The sequence below is a fragment of the Arachis stenosperma genome, chromosome 4 (genome assembly GCF_014773155.1).
Source record: "Arachis stenosperma cultivar V10309 chromosome 4, arast.V10309.gnm1.PFL2, whole genome shotgun sequence".
Lineage (NCBI taxonomy): Eukaryota > Viridiplantae > Streptophyta > Magnoliopsida > Fabales > Fabaceae > Arachis > Arachis stenosperma.
In genome coordinates, this window is record NC_080380.1 from 135,048,307 (window position 1) to 135,061,049 (window position 12,743).

Genomic DNA, 12,743 nt, shown 5'->3' on the forward strand with positions numbered 1-12,743 from the left:
TATTTATGATGTTACAAAATTCTTAATCATCTCTCTCACTTTGAGCACAAAAATAAAAAACCATGGACTCCTCAAGCTTAGTGAGCTATTTCATCTGATTGCAAACTGCAAATTCACAATACTCTCTCAAACACACTAGTCATAATCAGAGGATTAGGTGTGAAATTCTTTTGGATCTTTGTGTTGTGTCTCCCTATAAGTTTTGTGGCTACTAGAGAAACATGTCATCTATTACGTACAACTCTATCTTCTATAAATAGCCCACACTTGAATGAAACCACATTATCATCATCAACTAAACTAAAATAAAATCCTTTAATTTTGAGTTCCTTTTGACTATATTTTCTAACCAATTATTCTTTTTTTTTCTTTTTTCTTTTTGAAAGGCATTAATTAACATTATAGTATACAATATATACCTACCTAGTCGTCTTGTTCACCGTTCATTTAGCATCCATGGCAGAAGCAAAACTAAGGTATACTATTTTTTATTACTTACATTACTCAACACTAGTTGACTCTGTTTTCTTCAGCTTTTCTGAGGCCATGATATTCATACTTTTTTTTCGGTGACATTATTTTTCTGTGACAAACTTCAATTTATGTGATGATTGTACGTGTACAAACAAAATCAATCATAAATATAAAAATGTTTATTTAGTATTTATAAAAAAAATATTATTTTACTATAAAAAGTTTTTGTTATTTTGCAACGACAAGTTTGATTTTTTTTTTAATAACTGATTATTTAGTTAAAAAAATGTGTATCCATATATATAAATAACAATGACTATTTAAATGGCTGATTTTTAGTGTGTATATATTATTTTTAGATGGCATTAGTCATACACATGTGTTTTATACATTGTTTCCTTAAGTTTAACCCCACATTAAGAGAAGAATTATGTGAAACTTTATAGTAAAAATATGTTCACATAATGTGTAGCATTTGAAGGGTTTGTGTGTATTAGGTATGCTGTTGTTACAGGGTCAAACAGAGGGATAGGATTTGAGACAGTTAAGGAATTGGCCTCAAATGGAATCAAGGTGGTTCTCACAGCAAGAGATGAGAAGAAAGGCAATGAAGCCATTGAAAAATTGAAAGATTTTGGTCTCTCTGACTTTGTGGTTCTTCACCAGCTTGATGTCACTGACCATGCTAGCATTTCATCTTTGGTACAATTTGTTAACACACACTTTGGGAGACTTGATATATTGGTAAGGATTTATTGTCTTGCTACCATCTTACTAAATTGTACTTTTTCTTTTGAGAGAAAAGAAGTCTTAGAGCAATGGTTGAGTTGCTTTCGTGTGATCTTAGAGTCACAAGTTTAAGTCATGAAAATAGTCATTGATGTAATTATTAGATCATGTTGCATATATTACCTTCTTTGGGTGCGGCCTTTTTCTCAAATCCTGGGTTACACGGAATATTTGTATACTAGGCTAGGCTGCTTTTTTTTTCCTGAGACAAAGAAGGTCCACATAATAAGGTGGAGCAAGAAAACTAATAAAAAAGAACAAACAAAAACAAGCTAAAGCTAATTCTCTTATTATCTTCGGTATTGTTATTAATAATAAAAAAAATCAACTCCACTCTACTTTTTATAGCTCTTGAGTGATCTGTCAGTAATTTCTGCTACACCTGATATCTTGTTTTAAAAAATTCTTTTATTTCTTTCCAATAAAGTAATCAGTGATTCAGTTTAAGATAATCCAAACATTAAAGGGTATATAGCTTAGAAGTAAAGTAACCTACTTTGTTATCCTATATCATGTGTTCCAAATTGTTGTGCAGGTGAACAATGCAGGAATAAGTGGTGTGAATCCAGATGAAAAGGTCAGTGTTCATATTTTGTTGAAATGTGTGATTAAGTCTCAAAAAAATGGTGTGAGTTTCAAATAATAATAAATGGATGCTGCAGGGGAAAGCAACAATCATCTGGGAAGAACTGACTCAAACTTATGAAATGGCTGAAAAATGCATATTGACAAATTACTATGGTGCTAAGGACACAACTGAGGCATTTCTACCCCTTCTCAAGTTATCTGATTCACCTATTATCGTTAATGTTTCCTCGCGAGGAGGATTGTTAAAGGTACAATTGTATAAAAATCATTCTCGAGTGTTGATTGATAATTTTATTTGACATTATATTTGAATGAGATTGGTGATTGGTGGTGGTGTCAGCACATATCAAACAAATGGGCAAAAGGGGTGCTAGATGATGATGAGAATCTAACAGAAGAGAGAATAGATGAGGTGTTGAAGGAGTTTATGGAAGACTTCAAAGAAGGTTTGATAGAAAGCAATGGGTGGCCAACCTTGTTATCTGCAAATAGAGTATCAAAAGCAGCATTGAATTCTTACACAAGAATTCTGGCAAAGAAGCATCCAAACTTGTGCATCAATTGTCTCTGCCCTGGTTTTGTGAAAACAGACATAAATAGGAATACTGGAATCTTATCTGTCAGTGAAGGTGCTGCAAGTGTTGTCAGATTAGCACTTCTATCTCATGGTTCCCCTTCTGGCCTTTTCTTTATTAGGCAAGAATTGTCAACTTTTTAAATTATTACTTATCATTTTAGAACGCTTTAATTACTCTATTAATCCATATAATTTTATCAAATTTGTAATTAGAATTTTATATTTTTATTTTTTTTCTAATTGATTCCTATACTATTTTTAATTTTGTAATTAGATTTTTTTTATGTCAAAAATATTAAAATTAACAAAATATTTCTTCTAAAATATATATAGTTAAAGATCTAATTAGGTTCTTAAATATGGATACTTTCAATTTGCTGGAGATATATTCAGTTTTAAAATGTTTGGTAACCAAAATAAATTAGCTAAAAATAGCCAAAATTTACTTTATTTAGTATTTATTAATTATTGCAATAATTAATAAATATTAAATAAGATAAATTATAACTTTGTTTTGTCTTTCTAATATTACCGTATTTAGTTAACTATAACATTTTTTATACTAGAAAGGACCTAATTATAAAATTAAAAATAGTGTAGAGATCCAACTAAAAAAATAATTAAACCTTTTAGAACAGATTCCTTTAAAAAGCGCAAAATTGCTTTGTTTTTTTTTTCTTTCAAAAGTTGTATTTATATTTAGTAAATTATAATAAAACATTTTTAATATATATATATATATATATATATATATATATATAGATATGTATAAGTTGTAATAATAGTGTTTAGTAAAATTATTTTTAAGAGTTAAAATAATTTTAACAGATAAAAATATCATAAAAATAAATATTTATTAATATATAATATTATATTATATTTTTTAATATTGAAAAAACACAATCTATTCTTTTGAAAATATATTTATTGTTATTTTTAAAAGTATCTTTATCTTTCAAAAACTTAAAAATACAAATATAGAATTTGCTTATTTATCAAACGTAAATTGAAGTTTTTATATTTTTAAGAACACGGATACTTCTCTGATAAACTTTATTAAACTCATCCTTAGATTTTAAATATAACTGTATAAGTACATTTTTTTATGAGAATTGTTGTTAAATTATTTGGATATCATAAGTGTATTTTTAAGTGAAAATTCACGTGTATTTATTTTTATATGAAATTATCAATTAAGAATTATAAAATAATTTAACATGTCTAACTAAATTGTTATCTAATATCTCTCAAATTTCAGAAGTATTTACTGTAATTTTTTTTCTCTTAAGATTACAATTAAGGCTTCAACATATTTAGAAGGAAGAACCCACAAAGTGACTGGAAATAGAGTGAGATTTCATGAGACTTTGATGGATAAATTTATAACTGAGAGGGAAAAAAAATCTTATTTCCTTTCAAAAATACGAAAACAAAATCCTAATTTCTTTTTGCCTCTGTTTCGAGAACAATAAAAAATGTTTTCTAGAAATATTAGGTTGTGTTTTGTTTTTCTAAAAAAGGAACTTTTTCTATGGTTATATTATAGAATCCTCACAAATAAGTTTAGGAATGACAATAGAATTTGGAGGTATCTCTGATCCGTCTCTAGCCAATGGAGGGCAGAGCGGAGGTATATGTATGTATAAAAGTTAATAAAAAATTTAAAAGGTTATAAGGATGGATAGGATGTAAATTTTTATTATTCATAGGTAACAGTAGAGTGAAGTCTATACAAGGACGGGGTGAAATCGGATAATGTGAAAATTCACCCCATTTTCATCCCTAAACAAATTACCAATCTCGCTGCATGGACATTTTTATAATAAATATTGTTTTGACACCAATATTTAAGAAAATGCCACCTCAACACTCAACTCGTCCGAGATAAAAAATTAAAGAGTAAAGGATATTTTCGTCTTTGACCTTTTTTTTTGCGAACATTTTTGTCCTCAAGCAATTGAAAATACATTAAAGCCCATGACCTTTGAAAAACGTGGACATTTATGTCCTTCCGTCGTTTGCACTGAACAAAAAAGGCTGAGCTAGCAGAGGTGGCGCTGAGGTGGCACGTAACGGAGGCCAAGTGGCATAGAGCATTTCGTAACAGGACGCCTGGAGACGAAAACGACGCCGTTTCGTCTCCTCCCCCATCTGCCACTTTCTTCTTCCTTCGTCCCTTTTCCTTCCATTATTCTTTCTCAGCCCTGCCTCCATCACCGCCGCACAGCCACGCCTCCGTCAGCCACCATCAACGCCGGCGACCTCCTCCGTCCTTCTTCTTCTTCCTCTTGCGATTCACTCAACCTCTCCGCCCAATTTGGCCATGTCCGCATCGCCGTGGAAATCATAGACTCACTTTCTGCTCTCCAATTCCACTAAGCAATTCTTCTACAAATGGCTGAAACTCCAAACGCCTCAATGTCCTTACCTAAACCCTCTACCATGGACCCTCAATCCCAGCCTTCCCAAAGTCCAAACCCAAACCCAAACCCATCCCTAATTCAAATCCCAACCCTTCAACGTCAGTGCAATCGCCTTCGATCTCAAACTTCTCTCAACAACAATCCCCTTCAATTCACAATATCTCTTCCCCTTCTCTCCCCCCTCTCCCCCAAGACCCTCAGCAATCATAGCAACAACAACCATAACAGCAGCAGCAGCAACAGCTTCAGCAACAACAACAAATGCAACAGAATCGACAAAGTGAGTGTTGTGGGGGAGTAAATGAAGAAAGGAAATTCTTCCTTCCATGGCATCTGAAGAAGTATCACAAAAGAAAGCCAAGAAAAAATTCAAACTTGTCACGATAATCACTTACCCAAAAGAGCAAAGAACCAATAACATTACAAAAAATCAAAACTTGTGTTGAAGGTGTGAGTGAAAAAAAAGGAACTAAAATTATGGAAAATGAAAATTACTTGTCAAAAACGACAGCGAGGGAATCGAAGTTGATTGGGTCTTCAAGGAACCCCTATTTGTGCTTGCAACCAAACAGCCCTCGGTGGTGCCCTTTGGCACCGTGTGCTCTACCCCATCGAGCAACAATGGACCCACAACACCCACTGAAATCTAAACAAACCCTATCGCCGGACACCACCTGCTGTACGAGCTCCTCGTCGTCGAAAGAGAGAGGAGGAATCTGAGGCGGAACGTGTAGTGGAAGTTGAGGTTTCTGCGATGGCGGAGCAGGAGAAATAGCGGTGACGGCGGAGCAGTCGATTATTCCGGCGGGGCAGGGGCCGGGGTTTCTTGTGTTGTCTTTAATGATTTCTTCTTCTTCTTCTTCTTCTGCTTCGTCATCGGAGGAAGCTCGAGACGAAGCTGCAATAATGGGTTGAACAAGGCCAATGCCGAAAAATCGAGGTAGACGAGGGAGAAGAAGTGGAGGTCAGTAACGAAACGGCGTCGTTTTTGTCTCCAGGGACTTATATGTCCTGTTTCGAAATGCTCCCTGCTACGTGGCCTCTGTAACGGCCAGGTCAGCACCATCTCTGCCAGGTCAGACTTTTCCGTCCCGTCCAAACGCCTGAATTCGACGAAAGGATTGAAATGTCCACGTTTTTTGGAGGTGAGGGACTTAAATGTATTTTCCATTCCTTGAGGACAAAAATGTCCGCGAAAAAAAAGGTCCAGGACGAAAATATCCTTTACTCAAAATTAAATAAACCAGCCAGCTTTTTTTAAAAAATTAGTTAAAAAAATATAAATCAAAATTTTAGTTAATCAACTGATTCCTCCATTCTTTTTCTATTTTTTATTATCTTTTTCATATCACAATTTTTCATTAATAGAACAAGTATTTAATTAAGTTAGGATATTTTGTCACACTTTTAAATAATTTGAAAATATTTTTATTGATAATAAAATTTGAAAATATTTTTATTAGTAATAAAATAATTTAAATGCATTTTTAATAGTTATCCTAAATTAAAAATTAAAAATCATTAATACCTCTCAATTTTTATTCAATAAATTTAACTAATGAATATAAAAAAATTAAAAAAATCCTAATCAATCTTTAACAATTATCTCCAAAAGACAACCAAACCCTCAACAAAAAAAAAAATCTATCACCGATACTTACACTTGAGATACAAATCAACAATTTACCGTGTGCCAAGTAGACATTCTATTAATCCGAAAAGAAAAGCATTGATGAGACCAACCAGTTTCACAATAATAAAAATAAAAAACCGAAAGGAAATTTCTTGTTTGTTGAAAATCTCATTATCATTTGGAGTAATTATCACGGATCATTTAAGATTTTTCATAAATTTATATAAAAGGGAACCATGAGAGAAGAGGACTAAGGGAAGGTAGAAATCGAAATATAAAGAAATGACTAATGACATCGGTTTCAAGTTTAGACCTTGTCTTGTATTAAGAATTTGGACAGTAAAAGGTAGTAATAACTGATAAGAACAAAACAATGAAATGCACAAGACAATCAAAATTTGTGTAGAGACAATTCAGCAACATATCTTCGAAAACTAACCTTGAATTTAAGTTAAAACACAAAAATGAAAATCCTAAACCAACAAAAATATATGAAGCCTCTAAGACATCCTCTGAGCAGCTTCTTTGGCAAGAAGTCTTTCCTTTGCCTTGGTTTTGGCTTGGGATTTGGAACCCATGATACCGCCACCCCACTTCTTCCTGTACTCGTCAAACTTGTCATTGAAGTTAGCCTGAAAAGAAACCAAAGCACAAATACTCTCAAGCTTATGACCTGAACAATAAAACAGCAGAAAACTAAACAAAATGAACTTGATTCAGTCTCCACCTTGATAGCCTCAAGGACTCTGCTGAACTCCAATTTGTCTTCATTCTTAACGCTTGTCAAGCACAAAACAGAAGCAGTTTTCTTATGGACAATCTGTTGTAAAAACACATAGATTAAATGAGTCAAAAAGTTTGAGATACTTAAGGGTGTTGAAACAATATACAAACATAAACTTACTGATCCCAAGCGAGCCTTGCCCTTCACAATGCAGTATGGAATTTCCATCTTCCTGCACAATGCAGGAAGCCAAACAACCAATTCAATCGGGTCCACGTCATGAGCAATCACAACCAGCTGTGCTTTGTTCTGCAAGGAACACGTAGATTAACAAGTCATTCATCACATCACGAGAAATCACTGGAAAAGAACTACAACTGTATAGTGCTAACTAATACAGAACACAACCTGCTCAATAAGGTAGGTAACATGATTGAGGCCATACTTCACAACAATTGGCTTCTTGGCCTCAACAGTTTTTCCCTCAGTTTCAGCCTGAGCCCTTTTCAAAAGCCGCTCCTTCTTCTCTGCTTTATCCTCAGGCCTATACTTGAGTAGTATCTTGAACAGGCTTGTTGCTACAAGCGACATTATAAAGGCATTAAGAGATCTTTATGATATGAGAAATGCAAACTAACGCGCATCTTGTCACAAAACCGATATACAGGAAGCAAATAAAATGAAGAACATCAAAACAAAACCTACAGTAGAATAACAAAATATCTCACAAGCAACTCACACAGTCCAAAAAACTAGCATTTTGCCACAAAGCGAGTGAGAGGAGTAACATATTCAACAATGGCACAAAATCAAAGAAAGTTCCTGAATTTCCATATGAAAATTTTGCAAGAGGCATAGTAGCTAGAATCTCGATTTAATTCTTAAAATCTTCGGTTATAACAATTTTAAATGAGTTAATAGATTTTACAAAATTTTTACTAGGTCAGACGATTTTAATGTTTAAATCTTGTTATGATTTTATCTTTTACTTTTCCGACTTCAGGTAAAATCTTTTCTCTGCCTTGACTAAGAGGTATAAAACATCACATTCAATAATTACTAATACCTCTAGGGGTTTATGGATGTAGTGCACAAAACAATCACTTCACAATAGAACATATAATTCAATAGCAATGTATATGTATCCAATAAATTAATCAATAATGCATCAGAGAAATAAATATTAGAAAAATGATTGAGTTAATGACTGACCAAGGTTCTTGTCAAGGGTTTTGGTGAACTGGTTCAAAGCTGGAGGGACCTTCAACCTCTGCTTGAGGATTCTCTTCTTCCTTTGGATTTGAACAGTCTTCGGCCACTTCACGAACCGCGTCAGGTCCCTCTTCGGCGGCAAGGCTCCACCGATCCCAAACTGCTTAGGCCGCTTCTCAAACAGCGGATTCGTAACCTTCTCCTGAATCAAATAACAATAATAATTGGAATTCAAATAATAAATTTGAAAATGGCGTATGTGAAATCGATGAAGTTAATTAGTTACTGAACGTACGGGTTTCTTCTTGGCAGCTGGAACCGGAGCTTTAACACCTCTTTTGGGGGCCTAATAATTAATAAAAACAATGACAGAAAATGGAATGAGAAAAAACTAAAAAAGATTGATCCGATTGGGGTTCAATTCATCAGATGTGGAAATAGAAAAGGGAGAGAGAAAGATAAAATGTGAGTTCAGTGTTCTCACCATAGCTACTGTGCTGCTGCGAGAGGAGGGAAGGGGAGGCGAATTCGGAACCTCTATATATGTGCAATTTAGGGTTTTGCGAAAAATAAGAAGGATTAGGAGTGTTGTAAAATAAAAAATATATAAAGATGTATAAATAGAAGACTCTAGTATTAAAATAATTAGCTCAATTATGATTTATATATATATATATATATATATATATATATATATATAATAATATTATATGTTGTAATGTGTATATATATACAAAGATAGAAAAAAGTATTAAAAGTAAAGAGAGAGAGAATTGTATATGTTCATTGTTACTATCTCAATATAATAAAGATGATTAATATTACTATTAATATTATATGTAAAGAGTAATAGAAAAGAGAATTTAAAATACTTATAAAATAAAAGAAGAGAAAGAATTGTAGTAGAAATATAAAGAGAAGAGTATTTGATTGCAACATAAAGAGAGAATTGATTTTATTATTACTTGCTTGTGTCTTATAATCCCTCAGATGGCTTCTCTATTTATAAACCAACGAGGTTCTTTTTCAGCTTAATTCTTATTGGAAATAGAATTCAACCGCCCATATTAATGGGCATCTAATGTGATCTTATCACAACACTCCTCCTTAGATGCCCATTTAGGATTGTGCCTCATTAAAACCTTACTAAAGAAAAATTCAGTGGAAAAAAACCTTAGTGAAGGAAAAAGAGTACAAAATTCTTTAGTGATGGGGACTACCTCATTAAAAACCTTGTCAGGAAAAACCCAATGAAAAAACCTGACTAAGGAAAAAAGAGTACAGTCTCCCCCTCTTGCCGACATCATTTAATGTCTCGAAATCGGCACATCCCAATCTCATGTACCAATCTTTCAAAGGAGGATTTTGGGAGTGACTTTGTGAATAAATCTGCCAAATTGTCACTTGAGCGAATCTGTTGGACATCAATTGTTCCTTGATTTTGAAGATCACGAGTGAAGAAGAATTTGGGAGAAATGTGCTTTGTTATATCGCCTTTAAGTTGAGCAATGCATGCTGTATTATCTTCAAACAGGACAGTTGGAGCTATCTTTTGATCAGTCAGTCCACATGATGACATAATATATTGAATCAGACTCCTCAGCCAAAAACATTCGCGACTAGCTTCATGAATTGCCAGTATTTCAGCATGATTAGAGGACGTTGCAGCAATTGTCTGTTTCGTGGACTTCCAAGATATAGCTGTACCACCATATGTGAACAGGTATCCTGTTTGAGATCTCCCTTTATGTGGATCAGACAAGTATCCGGCATCTGCATAGCCAACTAGTTGTGACTTGGATCCGTAGGGATAAAATAATCCCATATCAACCGTTCCATGAAGATATCGAAAGATTTGCTTGATTCCACTCCAATGTCTTCTAGTTGGAGAGGAACTATACCTTGCTAGTAAATTCACCGCGAATGATATGTCAGGTCGCGTATTATTAGCAAGATACATTAGTGCTCCAATGGCACTAAGATATGGTACTTCAGGACCAAGGATATTTTCATTTTCTTCTTTAGGACGGAATTGATCCTTTTTCACATCCAAAGATCTTACGATCATTGGGGTACTTAATGGATGCGACTTATCCATATAAAATCTCTTCAAGATCTTTTCTGTGTATGTTGTTTGATGAATAAAGATCCCGTCTTTTATATGCTCGATCTGCAGGCCGAGACAAAATTTAGTTTTTCCAAGATCTTTCATCTCAAACTCTTCTTTTATAATTGTTGGAATCTCTTCAGGAGTCCCAATGATATTTAAATCATCAACGTACACAGCAATAATAATGAACCCAGATGTAGTTTTCTTTATGAAAACACATGGGCAGATGTCATCATTCTTGAAACCGTTTTTGGCCAGATACTCAGTAAGACGATTATATCACATTCGTCCAGATTGCTTTAGACCATATAAAGATCTTTGCAATTTGACTGAGTATAACCCTTGCGAATATTCCTTGGATGGTTTAGATATCTTTAGTCCTTCAGGGACTTTCATATAGATATCCCGATCTAATGAGCCGTATAAATAGGCTGTTACCACATCCATTAAATGCATATGCAGTTTATGATATGCAGATAAACTGACCAAATAACGCAATGTTATCGCATCCACTACAGGGGAATACGTTTCTTCATAATCTATATGATACGTAAAAATTAAGTTTCACGTATAACCGGCAAGTATACCGGGTCGTATCAAGTAATAAAACTCACTAAGAGTGAGGTCGATCCCACGGAGATTGGTAGATTAAGCAACTTTAGTTAAATGGTAAATTTAGTCAAGCAGACATAGTTTTGATTTCATGAGCATTTTGATTTTTGAACATAATTACAGGAACTTAAATGGCAAGGAATGTAAAGAACTAGAATAGAGAAATAAAATGAAAGTAAATAACTGAAACTTAAAGTGCAAGAAACTTAAATAACATCAAAGATAAATTGCAAGGAATTAAAGGTTGCAGAAATTCAAAGAACATAAAAGTAAATAGCAAGGATTAAAGGAACAGAATGTAGATAACAAGAATAATAAATTGACCGAATGTAAAAGGGAATTGGGTTATGGGTAGTCAAACAACTAGAGGTAAAAGAAATAAGAATTAATGATGGAGAGGATCATTAGGGATCAGAGATGCAAGTTTTCATGAATTGATGTTAGTCAAATCCTTCTCAATCATGGGTATAGATCCATGGCAAGTGGGTAATTGAATCCCAATCTCTTGGTGATTCAATTTCTCTCAACATAACCAATTGCCACTCTCGTGATCTAAGTGTTCATGAGAAGAGATGAAGCTCAATTCTATTCCAGCCACACAACTCCCATAATCTCAACCAAGGAAAGTTACATCTCACATACTAACCAAGGTGTATTGATCAAGGGAATCATGAAAGGATGAACTCTAAACTGAATTATGTGGCTCATTCCTCAAATTCACCACACAATTCACATAGATTAACCCCTCTCTCGATGGTGGTTGAATCTTTGAAGAACAAGAGTTTCCTCTTTGGATTAACCACTTGAATTGAGGAGGAAAAGAGGAGTTCATCAATGCATTCAAACAAGCAGAGCTCTTCCCCCTAATGAATGGGGTTTAGTGAATCATAGCTCCAATTTCAACCATAATTGCTATCAACAAAAATTAAACTAAGTGTAAAGAAAAGAAGAAGAAGAATAAGGAAATGCTTAAAACTTAAAATTCCAAAAGAAAAGTTCCAAAAGAAAGCCAAAAATAGCTCTCCGGGTATCCTCCCGGAAGTGCTATTGAGTTCTCCAAATAAAGTGCTAAAAGTGTATAATGCTAAGTGTCAAAAAGTCCTCCACAAGTACAAACTCAATCTCTATTTATATTAGTCCTAAAACTCCTTCAAAGATCTTCAATTGGGCTAGCAATGTGGGCTTTCTCTTTGTTGAATTTCTGGTTCAATTGAAGAAGTTGCTGGCCTTTGTGAGGAATAGAGGAAGCAGAGCAAGTTGGCAACAATTCTGGCCCATTGAGGGGCGTTATTGGCAATAACTCTAGGCTTAATGCACGTTGGCAACGTGCATGGTGTTTTCCTGGAGTGAGCTTTCAGACTTGGGCGTTGCTAGCCCAAGTTGTTGGTAACAACTTGCTTTTCCTCTTCTTGGCTCTACTTTCATGCTAAATGTAGCCCAGAATTTGAGTGTCAACCCTCTGCTTCAATATGGACTATTATACATCATTGGAAAGCTCTTGATATCTATTTTCCAATGCCACTGGAATCATCTCATTTGGACTTTCCTAGCTCAAGTTATGCTTCCTCAAAGAAGGTAAGGTCAAGCTGCCAAGTTATTGC

General features: G+C 34.1%; 2 protein-coding genes across 2 annotated transcripts; one reads left to right on the forward strand and one right to left on the reverse strand.

The window, feature by feature from the left end:
* Nucleotides 1-284: 284 nt before the first annotated feature.
* On the forward strand, nt 285-2,634 carry LOC130974136 ((+)-neomenthol dehydrogenase-like). The gene is made up of 5 exons (XM_057898888.1): nt 285-476; nt 972-1,218; nt 1,799-1,840; nt 1,926-2,099; nt 2,192-2,634. Exons 1-5 carry the CDS (start codon nt 457-459, stop codon nt 2,567-2,569), a joined length of 861 nt encoding a protein of 286 aa, XP_057754871.1. The 5' UTR covers nt 285-456; the 3' UTR covers nt 2,570-2,634.
* Nucleotides 2,635-6,757: 4,123 nt separating this feature from the next.
* On the reverse strand, nt 6,758-9,023 carry LOC130974137 (60S ribosomal protein L7a-2-like). The gene is made up of 7 exons (XM_057898889.1): nt 8,905-9,023; nt 8,716-8,766; nt 8,421-8,622; nt 7,617-7,786; nt 7,389-7,517; nt 7,212-7,304; nt 6,758-7,116 (listed from the first exon to the last, which is right to left on the reverse strand). Exons 1-7 carry the CDS (start codon nt 8,905-8,907, stop codon nt 6,985-6,987), a joined length of 780 nt encoding a protein of 259 aa, XP_057754872.1. The 5' UTR covers nt 8,908-9,023; the 3' UTR covers nt 6,758-6,984.
* Between the last annotated feature and the right edge of the window lie 3,720 nt (nt 9,024-12,743).

Coding starts and splice junctions, on each gene's coding strand:
- LOC130974136 (XM_057898888.1), top strand. CDS start 457: ATGGCAGAAGCAAAACTAAG. Junction 1,841..1,925: donor GTGTGAATCCAGATGAAAAG/GTCAGTGTTCAT, acceptor TGGATGCTGCAG/GGGAAAGCAACAATCATCTG. Junction 2,100..2,191: donor CGCGAGGAGGATTGTTAAAG/GTACAATTGTAT, acceptor TGGTGGTGTCAG/CACATATCAAACAAATGGGC.
- LOC130974137 (XM_057898889.1), bottom strand. Junction 8,623..8,715: donor CAGCTGCCAAGAAGAAACCC/GTACGTTCAGTA, acceptor TATTTGATTCAG/GAGAAGGTTACGAATCCGCT. Junction 7,305..7,388: donor GCAAGGCTCGCTTGGGATCA/GTAAGTTTATGT, acceptor TTTTTACAACAG/ATTGTCCATAAGAAAACTGC.